Source organism: Culex pipiens, chromosome 3, assembly GCF_016801865.2.
Source record: "Culex pipiens pallens isolate TS chromosome 3, TS_CPP_V2, whole genome shotgun sequence".
In the NCBI taxonomy this organism is placed as follows: domain Eukaryota; kingdom Metazoa; phylum Arthropoda; class Insecta; order Diptera; family Culicidae; genus Culex; species Culex pipiens.
Genome location: NC_068939.1, coordinates 138,842,745 through 138,857,696, shown reverse-complemented (window position 1 = coordinate 138,857,696; position 14,952 = coordinate 138,842,745). Strand labels below are relative to the sequence as shown.

Here is a 14,952-nt window from a genome sequence, read left to right as displayed (position 1 = left end):
AACGCCCCCCAACACAGCTTGAAAGTTGAAACGTCAAACGACATCATCGAAGAAGGCGAAATGTTGTTGTTGTGGTGGGCGTTGGGCGATCGCGTTTGTCCGCCCGGAGTCCGGACAGAAAAATCGTGCAAGTCGCGCGTGAGTGTGTGTGTTTTGTTTACATCTTTGTTCAAATTCGCCGCACTTGTGATGAAAAGCTTGTTTTGTTTTGGTTTTTGTGCGCGGTCGGACGGTCGCGTTTGTTTTTTTTTTCGATTCGTTTGTGTCCGGACAATTTGTTCCGTTCAGTTCCGTTGGTTCGAGCCGATGAAGCGACAGTGGAAGTGCAGGACCAAGTTCTAGATAGCATGGATAATGGATAGCAAGCGGAGTCAATTCTGCAACCGCGAAACTTCTAAAAGCTCTGGGAGATTACGGATGATGTTGTTGTTGCAGCTAAACAGGTGCGTTACGCGGTGTAGGATCTTTGCTACCGGCAGGTAAGTATAACTAAGTTTCAAATCTATGTTTGTCGATCTGGCAATAATTTCCACTTTTTTAACAGCGTCTTATGGAGGAGGAGGACGCAACATCGGTGCATTTCGGGCAGCTGGGTTTCGTGGGACGCATCTGTCCAGCAGCATGTGCTGTCACATTCCAGAATGTTTTGGAGTCTACGTGGCCCAGAGATGGGCGGTGGAGCATCTGATTCAAAACTGCAACACGTCGTTCAGATAAGTATTGTTTACTTTTTTTTAATTTAAACCCTCAAAACTTTGAATTCTAGAATACATTTTCAAAACGTTTTAACCTTTTGAAAATGTAAGCGAGAATCATTATTTTTCGCTAACTGCTTCAAAAGATCCTATGTACATAGGAAACCCATGGCGCATTTGTTGTTTTGAAAAAGTAATCTAGATTTTTTCTCAGAGATGTAGCAATATTTTGAAATGCTTTTGTATGTGTTAATGAATAATATGAACTAATTTCTAGCAAAATTTCATCCAGATTTTAAAAAAACATATGAGCTTTGCTTCAAACCAAAAAATAAACTAAAGACTGGCATTTTTTAAAATTTCTAAGAATAAAATACTCAATACTTCACAATGAATTTTAAAACAAGTAGGAAAAGTTTTTCAACATTTAATTTATTTACTAGACTCTTCCTGTTTACTTTTTAAATTGATACTTTGTGTGTCATTTTTATTTTCAGAATCGCGAAACGCAAACCGGAAGAAATGACGATTATAGATGGGAGAACAAGATCGTCAAAGTATGCTGTTTGATTGAACGGTAGAAGAACAATCAAACCTGAAAACGCCGACAAATGGATGCTCAACCATTATCAGGTATGTTTAATTAATATTATGCCTCAGTGATTATATCACTTTTTATTATATTTTTAAAACAGGGCTGTAAGCACTCACTCTCAACTCCATCAACTTTGCTGATTTTTACTATTTAAACAACTCATTTTGTAAAACATTTGATAGAAACTAGCTTGATAACTCCCTATTGGACTAATTATCACTTAATTTCAGTTGAAAACGCTTTCTATGGGCTAAAATTGAATGTCAAATTGAAGCCAACATAAGAGGCACGATGGAATTCGATGCTGTTACCCCACAATGGCAATCAAAATTCTTTTTCAAAATCAAACTAGGCAAAGAATACACGGAGAATGTAAACAAACTGCCTCACAACAATGAATAATCGCCAATATCTATAAATATTATAAATATTTAGCACTGAGCAATGCATGCCAATATTAATGTTAATGTGGATGGTTTGATTTTTTTGGGATTAATGATAACGCCTTTTACCGTAGTAATCTTTGTAATCTTTAGGTAATAATTTTATTCAGTACTTGAAAAATGTCTCAGAGGAGTGGAAGGGGTGTTTGAAGGGTCCTAAATGGGGAGGGTGCATTTAAAACGAATGAAATTATTTTTGGGATCAAAATCCATGTGATAAAATAATAACACTTTTTGTTATGCAATCAATCCATATAAATAACAGTTTTTGTTATTTGGGTGCTCCCCATCCATCGCTCAGAATATCTAACCTCGTTATTCTATTGTTCTGGATTCTATGTTATTAGTATGTTATTGCAATAACAGAGCAATAACAATTTGAGTTATTTTTCGAACAAATCTTTGTTATTGAAATTTGTTATTTTAACAACTAATCCGATCATCCCAATAACGGATTTTGATCTTCTCACAATATCAAAAACTGACCTTCCCAAGTTATTTCCGTCTGCTCGGGATAACTTTAAAAATTAACCCTCTACAACCCAACCCCGCCTTTAGGCGAGCTTCGATTTATAAAATCGCCAAAAATCCATTTTTCAACCAATTTTTGATCTTTAAAAAGTATTGGAAAGACAAACTCTTAAAATTTTAGAAAATTTATTTTTTTAGGGGTCAACTTTGGCTGTGTTTTTTACTAACATTTCCTATATTTGAAGTAAAAAGAAGTATGCAGTCATTTTTCTAGATTCCCAGACCATGCCCCTACGCATTTTTTTACAATTTTAATGATAATGGTGCCATTTAATAGCAGACAATGTGGAAAACAAGCAAAAAATTGAAAAAGTGGCTTTGAAGTGGATTCCAATTCGCGGTCCTTCATTGTGGTTCCCCCGGTGAGATTTAGGTCGTCGTTCCTACACGGTAGTCCCGGGAACGCCTTTGTGACGAACTCAAATCGTGAGACCAGATGGCCTTTCTTGCCGGTGATGCTTTCCCACGCTGGACTAGTCGCAGTCCTCCCTTCCTCGCTCTGGCGTGGTCAGCTTGTCACGTCTCGACCTGCGCTTAATTTGCTGGCGGGCCAGTGGAATAGCCGACGAACTGTTGTTTCTTTTTTGCCTTCCTCACTGGTTAGTGAGATGACGTTTGGCGTCGTGTTTTCCATTCATTCACACGATGCATTTAAAGATTCGTAGTTTGCGTTGACCGTTAAAACTGAGATTTTGAAGGAATCCGGCGTCGCCGGATGTTTCGGCTTTGCGCAAGCTCAGGGTTGAACGGATGACCATGAACCCTTAGAGAAAAATGTTCCTTAGAACACCCCCGACACGGCTACCTAGTGTAAGTGTGGACTAAAGTTTGTCGCTTAGCCTGTAGGAGCGTTTGAAGTTAAAGCACGCGTTTTCCATAGTAATTTCAATGTAAACTTTAACCCCCGAGCGACAAGCCAGTTTTCAACCAAATGAGCTCAAATTTGGTATGAGAGTCCTTATGGGTACCCTCTACAAGATGGACTTTATTTCAGCCGGATCCGAGCACTTTCGAAATAAATGACCCACCCTAATATGTATGGCCCGTGTTGAAAAAATCCATAAATTTGCAATTCGTCAGACAAGTTGAAACCAAAATTTCTGGCAAATTCGAAAAACAGTTTTTGAATAGGATTTTCAATCAATCGTCCATGTGTTTAGTCTACTAACTGTTGAAATGATAATTAATAGTGGGTAATTCTCTACCAATTCACACGAAATCGGGAAAAGTTGCCCCATGCGAAAAAAGAGTTGTTTTTCAATAATTTGCAGCCTAAAACGGTGATGAGATATAAATTTGGTGTCAAAAAGACTTTTATGTAAAATTGGACGCTCGATTAAATGGCTTACTCAGAATCCCGAAAAAACGTATTTTTCATCGAAAAAAACACTAAAAAGTTGTAAAAACTTTGCCATTTTCCGTTACTTGACTGTAAAATTTTTTGGAACATGTCATTTTATTAGAAATTTAATGTACTTTTCGAATCTACATTGACCCAGAAGGGTCATTTTTTCATTTAAGACAAAAAAAAATCATTTTAAAATTGCGTGTTTTTTTCTAACTTTGCAGGGATATTTTTAAAGAGTATAATAATGTTCTACAAAGTTGTAGAGCAGACAATTACAAAAAAAAATGATTAATAAACATAAGGGGTGTGTATGTAAACATCACGAGTTATCGTGATTTTACGAAAAAAAGTTTTGAAAAAGTTGGTAGTCGTCGATCATGGCCGTTCATCGTCACCCGCGACAGACACGGACGACGAAACAAAGAGAAACGCTAAAAGTAACTATTTCAAAACTTTTTTTTTCGTAAAATCGCGATAACTCGTGATGTTTTTAAGCAAACCGTTTATGTTTATATATATCAAAATTTTTGTAATTGTCTGCTTTACAACTTTGTAGAACATTATTTCACTCTTAAAAAATAACCCTGCAAAATTAGAAAAAAACACGAAATTTTAAAATGAAAAAATTTGTTTGAAAGTAAAAAATGATCCTTCTGGGTCAATAAAGATTCGAAAAGTACATTAAATTTATCATAAAATGAAATGTTCCAAAAAATTTTACAGTCGAGTGACGAAAAATTGGAGAATTTAAAAAAAATAGTGTTTTTTTCGATGAAAAATACGTTTTTTCGGAATTCTGAGTACGTCATTAAATCGGGCGCCTTATTTTACATAAAAGTCTCTTTGACACCAAATTTATATCTCATCAGGCTGCAAATTATTGAAAAACACCTCTTTTTTCGCATGTTCAAAAATGAAAGGGGTCGTCACAAGATATCAAAAAATGGACCTCGGATTCGTGATCAGGGACAAAAGTACTCGTTAGGACAAAGTTTCACGCAAATCGAAGAGGGGCGGGGCAACTGCTGTGTGAGTTGGCGGAGAATTACTCTCAAATTATTGAACAACAAGTGTTTTTTTTTCGAATGTTCAAAAATAAAAGTAGTCGTACCGCCCCTCCGTCGCGAAAAATCCAAAAATGGACCTTGGATTCGTGGGAAACCAAAATTATCCCTTTGGTTAAAGTTTCATGCAATTCAGCGGTAGCGGCAACTACTGTGGGTGTTGATTGAAAATAACCCTTATGAAACATAAAATAATAAAAACACTTCTACGCGAGAAATTAAAAATATCAAAAAATCAAACTATCCACATTAACGACCCCAGGTCTTTTGTGGACTCTATTGCAAGTTTCTGCTCGAACCTAGAAGTCCAAAGGCATGAATGGAGAGAGCACCCATACCACTTTCTACTCCAAGGAACCTTCCACCCCAGGGTTCGAACTGACGACCTTTGGATTGCGAGTCCAACCGCCGCTTCAACTTTTAGAATATCCAAACTAACTCTTCCAGCCAACACATTTTTTACTCTCGAACGTGTGTGTTTGTATATTATCCCGCCCGTGTGGATCAATCGGACCGCGCATTGGACTCACAATCCAGAGGTTGCTGGTTCGTATGCCGCGGCGGGCGCTCTAAAATTCTTTGTGTAAATATGGGTATTTGGCGCCGTCGCTCCGTGCCGTACTCAAACACTTAGGAGCCCAGGGCGACGAAGTCCTTGTAGATAAAAAGGAAGACACTAGTGGTTGGTACTAGTAATAGTGGCCGACAGCTATAAAGTCAACTTCGTTTATTTCGTGTGTGTATGTTTTCCAGATTACCATGGCCTCAATCGCAACCATAGCTCCAAAGTGAGCACCATAGTCTACAGTCCCTTATTGTTTCGCAAGGATAACACTGCAGCCCAAAATGCAACAACTGTTGATGAAAGCTCACCATTGGCCTGGTATCTGCCGTGTTTTCTGAGAATAAAAAAGCACAAACAATTGCTTTATGCTTCAACTGTTCCACCTTTTACTCGGAACATGAGACCATCGCATTGTTGAGCTGTTCATTCCATCATAACCATGGCTACGCTCTGTACCTGTACAATTGCGGTGAATCGGTTTCACAAATCCGGCTGTCCTGTCCAAAACGGAGAGGAGCACATTGCTCGATGCTGTCATTTCTCGCTCTCCGTGTGACAGAGGCGCGTTCATTTCGGACCAAAAATCGAACCAACGTGCAACAGGGGCCAACACTGCCAGCATCATCTTCGTTGAACGTTGGAGCACGTGATCTGCCCTCATCAGTTTTGGAGTACATGCTGTTGGTTAGCCGGTTATGTTTACCGTCTCGTCTCGGACTGGGCGCTCCCTCACTCTCTCTCTTCGACGAGGATGAACCCGCTGGGTGCTGCTTTCTTTGTGTATTGACCTGGGTTGTAAAACCACGTTAAACCGGGCGTTGGTGCGGCACTTGAAAACGAGTCGTCCTCCAGCGTGGAACGTTTTTTTCGGAGAAGGTCCCGGTGGCCAAATCGAGTGCCGTGTTTACCGGATACCGGTTCCCTGGAATTTGGTGCCCAGAAGGTCGTTCAACTGAAACGTGTTTTTGTTTTTCCTCGAAGTTCTGGGGCACGTGCGGCTTTCTAAGCTTTGGTTCTGAAAATTTGCTGTTGTTTGTGAAGTTAAATCTTCGCAGCCATGGAAGGTTCGCAAGACGCCAGTGTCGTCAACCGGAATCGGCTGGCAAGTGGATTGACGCGGCACGTATCGATTACCCGACGGAGACGCAGGGCACCCTCCCAGGTGAAGGGTGGTCCCCACGAGGTGCGCTCGTCCAGCGTGGAAGCGCTGATTCGGGACAGTTTTGGGAATGTTTTTCTGCCGATACAGCTGAGTGCTGGCGATGCGGGGGCCTGCTCGTCGGCTTCGAGTGATGTAAGGTAGGTTTGCGGTGAGGACTGCGTCAACTGTGATTAGTTTGCAGCTGTTTATTTAAAAAAAATATGTATAGGTGAGCAATCTAGTGAATGCTTTTTTAAAGATTCTTAATTTTTTCAAAAAAAATTCAAATATTTTGGAAACGTTATTATTTATGGTGTTAAGTGAAATACTGACAGTGAATATTCACTTTCCTATATCCAGCCTAAAACAGTGTTTTTATTTCATAAAAATTGGCCGATGCAAAAAAAAATATTTTAAAATAACAAACCAGAATTTCAATATTTGATTAAAAAAGACATAAAACGCATTATGCAGCAGTGCAGTCGTTTGGCAATCAATTGTTTTCAAAAAATCGAATTTTAAATTAAATTAAGTTTTATTGCGGAAAAGAGCTTTTTGCGGTACTGTGCATCAAAATTCATAAAAATTAAAAAATATTTTCAAATTAACTCAAACCTGATTTAAATGTTTACAAACGCAGGGGAATTTAAAATTGTTCTCAGCAGATTGCACTAAAAAATCCATTAAAATTTTAATGTTTTTTGAAAAAAATATTTTTTTCGTCCCCTGATTTTTCGAAAAAATCGAAAACATTGCGAGTAAAAATTTTTTTTTGACGATTTTGATACATTCATGTGTTGTTTACAAATTCTACAACGTAGAGTTAAGGAGCTATTACACTACCGCAAACAAAAAAACAAAATCGTACTTTTTCGTGTTTGACAGTTTGCCAAACTCGCAAAATTGTTTGCGGCAAACTCGCAAACAAGGCAAAATGACGTTTGTACAAACAAATCCAGGCCAACAAACAAAGCAGCAGGCATGCCAGATTTTGAAGATTTTCGGGCACATCACAAAAACGCAAATGATTTTAACTTGATGGCAAAATAATATTTTACAAATCTGTTTTTGGCAAAATAAGCAAAACAATGTTATCTTTTTCGTGAGTAATTCATTTAATTAAAACCTTCGAATAACATGGCAAAACAATACGTTTGAGCATTGAGCCTGTGCTCGAAAATCTTCAAATGTGGCATCCCAGCAAAGCAGGTAAACTGTCAAAAAGTGCGAGTTTGTTTGTGTGTTTGCCGTAGTGTAATAGCTTCTAAACCGAATAAGCTTACAGAATTTATATCCGTGAAGATAGAAAAACAGTAAATTTTTCAAAAAAAGTAAAGATCTTTGCAAAGTTTGAAATACCTGGGTACCATATAGAAAAAAATAACCTAATCCACTTTTGTGGTTTATGCCTTCCTCCCTTTTTACCAAAAAATAAATAGTTTGGACACAATTTCATCTAATTTTCTAAATTCAGAATAAAAAAGCTAAGTGGTCTAACATGAGACAGCGTTGCCAGATCTTAAAACTTTTAGACACTTTTCAATTACCTAACTAACGATGGGTCATTTAAGTGATATCCGACCTAAAAAAAGTACATAAATATCACTTAAGTGGTCAAAACATGAGGCAGGGTTGCTAGATCATCAAATTTTTGGACTCGATGGAAGGTCTTCCGAATACCTATCCAACGGTAGGTCGGACGATGGATTCGGACATAGTTTTCCTACAGATAAGTGAGATGCGGCTTCAGATGAGTACATAAATATCATTTAAATAGTTACAACTTGAGACAGGGATACCAGGTCTTCGATCTTTTGGACTCATTTGAGGTTTTTTTGTTACCTATCCAACGATATATATCATAATGATATTTGGTACGATTTATGGTAATTTATCTAACATCCGGATATTTGCGAAAACACATTTATTTACATGACTTTTGAACTACTTATCGAAATTTAAATTTTGATGGAACTCAATGTATGGGACCCTAAGCCGAGTCGAATGCCTTGGCCTAAATAGGTTCAGCCAGTGCTACTAAAACCAAGTACACCAACGAGTAGAGCAACTTTTTGTGAACATTTATGTTTATTTTCATTTTTATTGAAAGTTATGCTGTTTCTTTCACAAGCATTCAAAAAAAAAAAAATTTCCCAAATGCATTCTAATCAGTCGAGTGCATTGGGCCACGCCCATTTTCCTATTTTCAGCTTAGTTCTTTTTTTCTTCCAGCGCTCTTTTGGGTCTGCTTAGTGCTGCCAAAATGGATGAAATTTTAAGCAAACACTCACGACAAGAAGCATTTATAGAGAAAATTTCCTAGCATCACTGGCTCACTACAACAGGCGCTGCTGGTGGTGTTGATGGCTACCCTTTGTTCTTTATTTGCCTTCGTTTCTCGCTCGGTTTTCTTCAGCCTTCGATTGGAATGGGTAGTCAAAATTGAAACGTCAAAAGACTTGGCGCGTTTGTTTTTTTGATGGCGCTTGCTAATTATTTACATGTTTCGGAATTATTTTTCAGACGAGTGACTAACTAATGTCCAAAGAACATGTTGCCGGTAGTTGGAAGCAATTTTATATCTTAAGCGCTTTAAAACGTTAGCGCAAGTGAAAAGATATTGATGTCAATTTTCGTTAAGCAGTTAACCTCTAATCTTACGTGTGGATGTGTGTGCCACCAAAATGACGAGAAATGGTTCGGAAAAATAGAAATTATGATCAAAAATGCATTAAATTTGATCTTTTTGGCCAGTAAATGGCATAAATTTGCGTGCTTACTTGAGGCGGTGCTGTTGCTGGTATGTTTATAGCCTAAACAAGCCTTACCCGACAAACTTCGTTCTGCCTTTTTTTTTCGTTTGTTGACGTTTTTTGCTTTTTTGCTTATTCAGCCTCCTGTGATCAAAATTTGATTTTACGTAACTTTCTCCATACAATTTTCCGATGCTCCGGAATCGGTTCCAGAGTGGCCAAAGTGTCAATTAGTTAGCGTATAAACCTTCCTTGGGCTTATACGAACCCAACGCAACAAAGAGAACCTCGATCCGACGCTCCGTATTGAACTGATTCGCTTTCAAACAAAACCGTCGAAATTTTTTATATATATAGACTATATATATTTATTTTATAGATAGTATTTTTGGAGCTTTAATCGAGCATCAAACTCTTCATATTACGAAGATAGGTGTTTGATTAGAAAGGGTATATTTCCCCTAGGTCAAAAACTCTGCGGAAGTTGATCTCCGGAAATGATTCTTTTCAAAAACATAAAAAAAAACAAACCGTAAACCAAATTTTAAAACTCTGAAAAAAGTTCTGTGCGTTTACAAATTTAAATAAATGATCAAAAATTGATTTTGGCTTGATTTAAATGTTAAGGTGTTTGGATCCAATTTATAATTGTTTCAAAACGGTGCATTCTATTCAAAAGCCTTTTAGGCCAATTAATAATTAAAATAGAAATAATAGATCCCAAAACATTGTACTTGAAAAGTCCACTCACAAAGCAATTCAAGACTTCCTTTGTATTTTTGCATATACAAAACGGTTCTTGTTTACAACAATCTCCAGAACATGTTCCGTTTTGTAACGGTCTGGTGAGCACTGAAATTGTTTCCTGTTTTCCACTCGGTAACCCCGGAACCAACAAGGGTAAGGCAGTCATTGCAGTGCTTTTGAGTAAGTGCATCTGAGCGTGCATGCAACCACTTCAAAGAAATATGCACTCATTAGTGATGACTTCTCTTGCTGTTTGAACGGTTCTAGAAGCTAAGCAACGGCTATATTAAATCTACTTAATGTCTCGAGTGCTAATTTTTGCTTTAAAAGATTGGTCGTTTAACTTTTTCGAGGAAAAAATAGCAATTACCCTCAAACCACAAATTTCTGCCTCACCACAGCGAGTGTCGAGCGTTGTGACATAAATAATAAGTTGTGAGTAATTATCCACCACATTGGTCCCATCAAGCGACACGCCCACAAGTATTTAAAGCGGTTTGTTTTTCTTTCTTGTGGGAACGAAAATAATGCTGTTAATTACTTTTATCACCCTGCCGCGAAAACCACTCTCATGCCGAGCAAAATTTGACGTTTTCGTGGCTCGTTATCTGAGCAGGAGACTAAATGGTGGCGAATAATTATGGAACGGGAAGGCATAATTTGTTTTCACATGGGGTGTGATTCTGAACATTTAATGTTGTTTTATGATAAAATGACATTTTTTGTTGAAATATTTGAGCAATTAAGAAAAGCAAATAGTTAAAGATCAATTAACAATCTATTTACAAGTCATTTGAAAATTGGATTTGGAGAGTAGCAGCCCAGGACCGAGTCCAGTGGCAGCGCATCTGGAGACAGCTCATGACCCGGAGGCACTGTACGAACAGTAAAAGTAAAAGTAAACAAACTGACATTGAGTAAATCCTTGTGAATAAATAATTTAAAGCAAACTCACTAGTTTGATTTTGATGTGACAGCGCTCTTGCTTAGCAAATATCAACTGAAAACATTGAAACGATGCATTCTCGAAAAATAAGTAAGCAAGCATTGCGTTGCTACTGTTGTGATGGGTTGGAAATTTACTCATTTCTGGAAATGCTATTAGACATTGTTAGGTATATTTGCATGCTGTGTTGGCTGTGTATGACCGTGTTTATTTTAGGTCACGGTGTGTAAATTTGTATTCATGAGTTAACATCAATGGAAAGCAACATCCAAGCTCGACATGCTAAAAAACGGGAGTTGTACTAAAATCAACTTCATGGATTTGAAAACAGTAGCAATAATTAAGAATTGAATAATTGGTGCATTTCACTTCAATTTTTACGTTGTATTAGCAATACATAAGTGCAGTAGTTATTCAAAGCTGAAATATGGGTTACCTTCCAACAGAGGGAGTTTGTGAGTCTCTAAAGGTGCTACTAATTGAACTGATGAAATTTATAAAGTTAACGTCGAAAAAGACTTTAAAAAAAGGTTGTTCTAGAGCACCCGACGAAATTTGTTGATTCACCCCGGAAAACCGTATGCGAAAATTAATGAGGTTTTTTAATGCTTTTTGCCTTCCTCACCTTACTGAGGAAAGGCTAAAAAATCACTCGAAAAATGAACATTTTAATTAGACCTCCTAGACCCACCGTCATTTATACATATCGACTCAGAATTACCAGCTGAGCAAATGTCTGTGTGTTTGGCTGTATGTAGACATGTGTACCGAATCAATGTCACTGGAATATCTCGTCACTGACTGAGCCGAGTTTGACCGTATTGGTCTCATTAGATTCGTCTTGGGGTCCCATAAGTCCCTATTGAAATTTATAAGATTTAGTAAAGCACATCAAAAGTTGTGCTTAAAAAAGTGCTGCATATAAATATCACAATTTGCAAAAAAGGCCATATTATATATTTTTAGAAAGGTTCTGAACTGACCTTTCTTGTGGATTTACAAGCAGTTTTAAAAAAGGTCTGAATTTGCATAACCTCAATCTATTTCCCCACGGTGGTGTATGTACAATCTTGATTAAAAGTATGTAGGCAGTCTGTTTTGATGGACCTTGGACTGGTCCGACGACGCAGAATCGAGAAGTAAAGAAAACACGCCGGATAACAACTAAACTAAAACTCGCTTTATTTACGTCCGACTTCTTCGTGTGTTTGATTGCGACTTAACCGCTGTCACGGTGCACGCCGGGAACTGTCAAATGCACAGGGGTGTGCATTGCCAGTTGGGGGAATAGGGATGGTCAACCGAAACACAGTCTGTTTTTTTACTCATCACTTATTTTTATTAGGACCTCTTTGGTGCTACGATCACGTTAGGGGCGATCCATAAACCGTGTGGACACTTTAGGGGGGTTGGAATCACTCTATGAATGAGAAGAAGGCACCAACCACCTAAAGGTGGATTGAGTAACGTTTTTGCAAGCATGCTTACATCTGTAAAATTAACTTTTTTATGAATTAAATACCTTTAAATATTTTTTTATTGTTATATTATTATATTTTTCAATTGGATTTACAGCATTTTTCCATTAAAACGATCTCAAAAATAAAAAATAAACAGTTCATACTCTATTACCCGAAGTCCTCGAGGTTGATTACAACTGCACAGCAAAAAAAAGTAGTAATCCAGCTGCGTGTAAAAGGCCTGGGTAGGGCGTCCAATTTTCCCGGGTTTTGAATTTCCCGGGAAACGGGAAAAATATTTTTGAAATCCCGGGAATTCCCGGGATCCCGGGATATTTTTAAAACAGTCATAAAATCTATGTTTTCATTATTTTGGTTATGTTTTCAAGCTTAAAATCATAGAATTAGCTCAACAATATTAATTGGTGATAATCTACACTTCAATCGAAACAAGGACAGCAGTTTTTAGATAGCTTAGGCCGTTGCAAATTATTTTCAAAGTTGATGTCGCCCCCCTTCAAAATTGGCCCGAAAAAAATGGGCAAAACAATATGTTTTCACAAAACTTTAAAATTTCCATGAAAATAGAAATCTAATCAACTGAAAACAATCTAAAATGCATTTTGCTGCATTGATAATCATATTTAGGATATTTGGACTAGTTTAAAAATGTTTTGATTTTGTTAATGAAATTCCGATGTACAGCAACGCAAACATTTGGATATTTTGGAAACTTATGATTGGAAAACAACTGGACAGCATAATGCAGTTTAAAACACTTTTTTCATTAAAATGTTGAAACCATGGCTCCCTATTTCATTTTTTTACTTTTTATTTTTTCGATTTTTCAATCAAAACATTATGCAAAAAATGGCACGAATAGCTGTCTTGATTCGATGAAAAATAATGTTATATGATATTTTTTTTTCAAATTCAAAATCCTTATAAACGTTAAAAATAATACCCAGTCTTTGAAAAATATATAAAGTAAATAGAAATTATTTCAAGCGCTAGGCATCAAAAAAAATCAAACCATCCACATTAACGACCCCCGGGTCTTTTGTGGTCTCTATTGCAAGTTTCTGCTTGAACCTAGGAGTCCGAAGGCTTGAATGGGGAGGAAACCCAAACCTCTTTCTACTCCAAGGAACCATCCACCCCAGTGTTTGAACTGACGACCTTTGGATTGCGAGTCCAACCGCCGCCAGCGATTCCACCGGAGTAGGTTTGGTTTGGTGTGTTGTTTGTACTTATGGCATGGAGACGACTCCTACACCTCGAATGACTTAACGGCCTAACAACCAAGGCCGGGACAGGCATTATGTAAACTAAATTTTAAAAAAATTCCCTAATAATCGTAATGAAAGCTGATACAGAGAAACCTCTTTTTACGCAGTGCGTTACGTTTTTTTTAACTTGTAGATTTCTCCGGAACGACGCAACATTTTTGCAATCTTTTAAAAACAATTTGTAGGTTTTGTTCGGATCTACAAAACGCTTTTTGAAGCTTGCAAAAATGTTGTATGGTTTTAGAGAAATCGACGAAATAAAAAGCGTAACGCCACCGCGTAAAAAGAGAATTCTCTGTATATGCCGAAAAAATTTAATGCTTTAAAAATCTTATCGATTACTGAGTATTAAGTATCTATTTCCACAATCAAATCTGAATTTCCATAATAAAATTTTATTTTGTCAATTTCGGGAATTCCCGGGACAAATTATAAAAAAATCCCGGGATTCGGGAATTCCAGATTAAGGAAAAATCACGGGATTTTTGTCCCGGGAATTCAAGGGATGGACGCACTAGGCCTAGGTGTAAAATAAATTTTGCATTATTTTATGAAATTCTATGTAATATTGCAACTTTTTTTTGTGTTTCCAAAAATTGTACATGCAGTGTGTAATATTAAATGTCTTTTTTGACGAAGGTGATGTGCATGCTTTTGCATGCGATTTTACCATCGGATTTTTTGCTGTGTGATAATCAATGATTCGTGAGTAAACGAGGATTTCACAAACTTTGTATTAATTAAAACAATTAAGCAGGAAACCACAATAACCTCTTTGAAACAGCACATTTTATCGCAAGAAGATGGCCTGAGCCTCGCCCAGTGTCTAGAGGTATAAACTTTAAAAAAATGATTGCTCCAGCCATTTAAATAAGAGCAAAGAAAACAACTCCATGCCCAATAGGTAATCAGTTGTACCCGACCCTGTCCTATATTAGTGAGGTTGTATTGACTTGATATCTCAGGCAAATATAAACCATTTTTGTTTATACGGAGCTAGTTGCACTGCAGAGGGGCGTTTTAAAAGAGCGTAAAAGTTATTTTAGTATTTCTGTTCTTGTAATTGAGATATTGCTGTATCTGGAAGCTGTATCTGGAAGCCATCGTAACAAAAAGGGGGGGATTTTAAAATAATAATATTTTTTATGCCGCTGTTTCCACAGAAGGTTTCTACTTAGAACAATCATATTCGACACTTTTGTGTATCTGGAAAATAATTTTTGATCCCTTTTTTAACATTTACATCACTTTTTTAAAGTCTGGCTTTAAAAATGTTTTTTTTTTGTATTTTTATGGAAGGATGTTCAAAGCTTTCTTTTTATTAAACTTTTTTAAACATTTTAGGCAAAACAAAAAGGATAATATGGGATTACTT

At 37.1% G+C, this 14,952-nt stretch overlaps 1 protein-coding gene across 5 annotated transcripts in view; it reads left to right on the top strand.

Moving 5' to 3' along the window:
• The window catches only part of LOC120417316 (GTPase-activating Rap/Ran-GAP domain-like protein 3), a 292,571-nt gene that overhangs the window by 94,209 nt on the left and 183,410 nt on the right, over positions 1-14,952 (top strand). Inside the window, exon 1 of one of the 5 annotated variants that reach the window (XM_052711294.1) lies at positions 6,125-6,540. The exons of 3 other annotated variants lie outside the window; for them this stretch is intronic. In XM_052711294.1, the coding sequence (XP_052567254.1) occupies positions 6,299-6,540 (242 nt within the window). In that variant the 5' untranslated portion in view covers positions 6,125-6,298. Of the gene's footprint in view, positions 1-6,124; positions 6,541-14,952 lie in introns of those variants that run through there. One more of the 5 variants, XM_039579281.2, reaches the window with a different exon arrangement.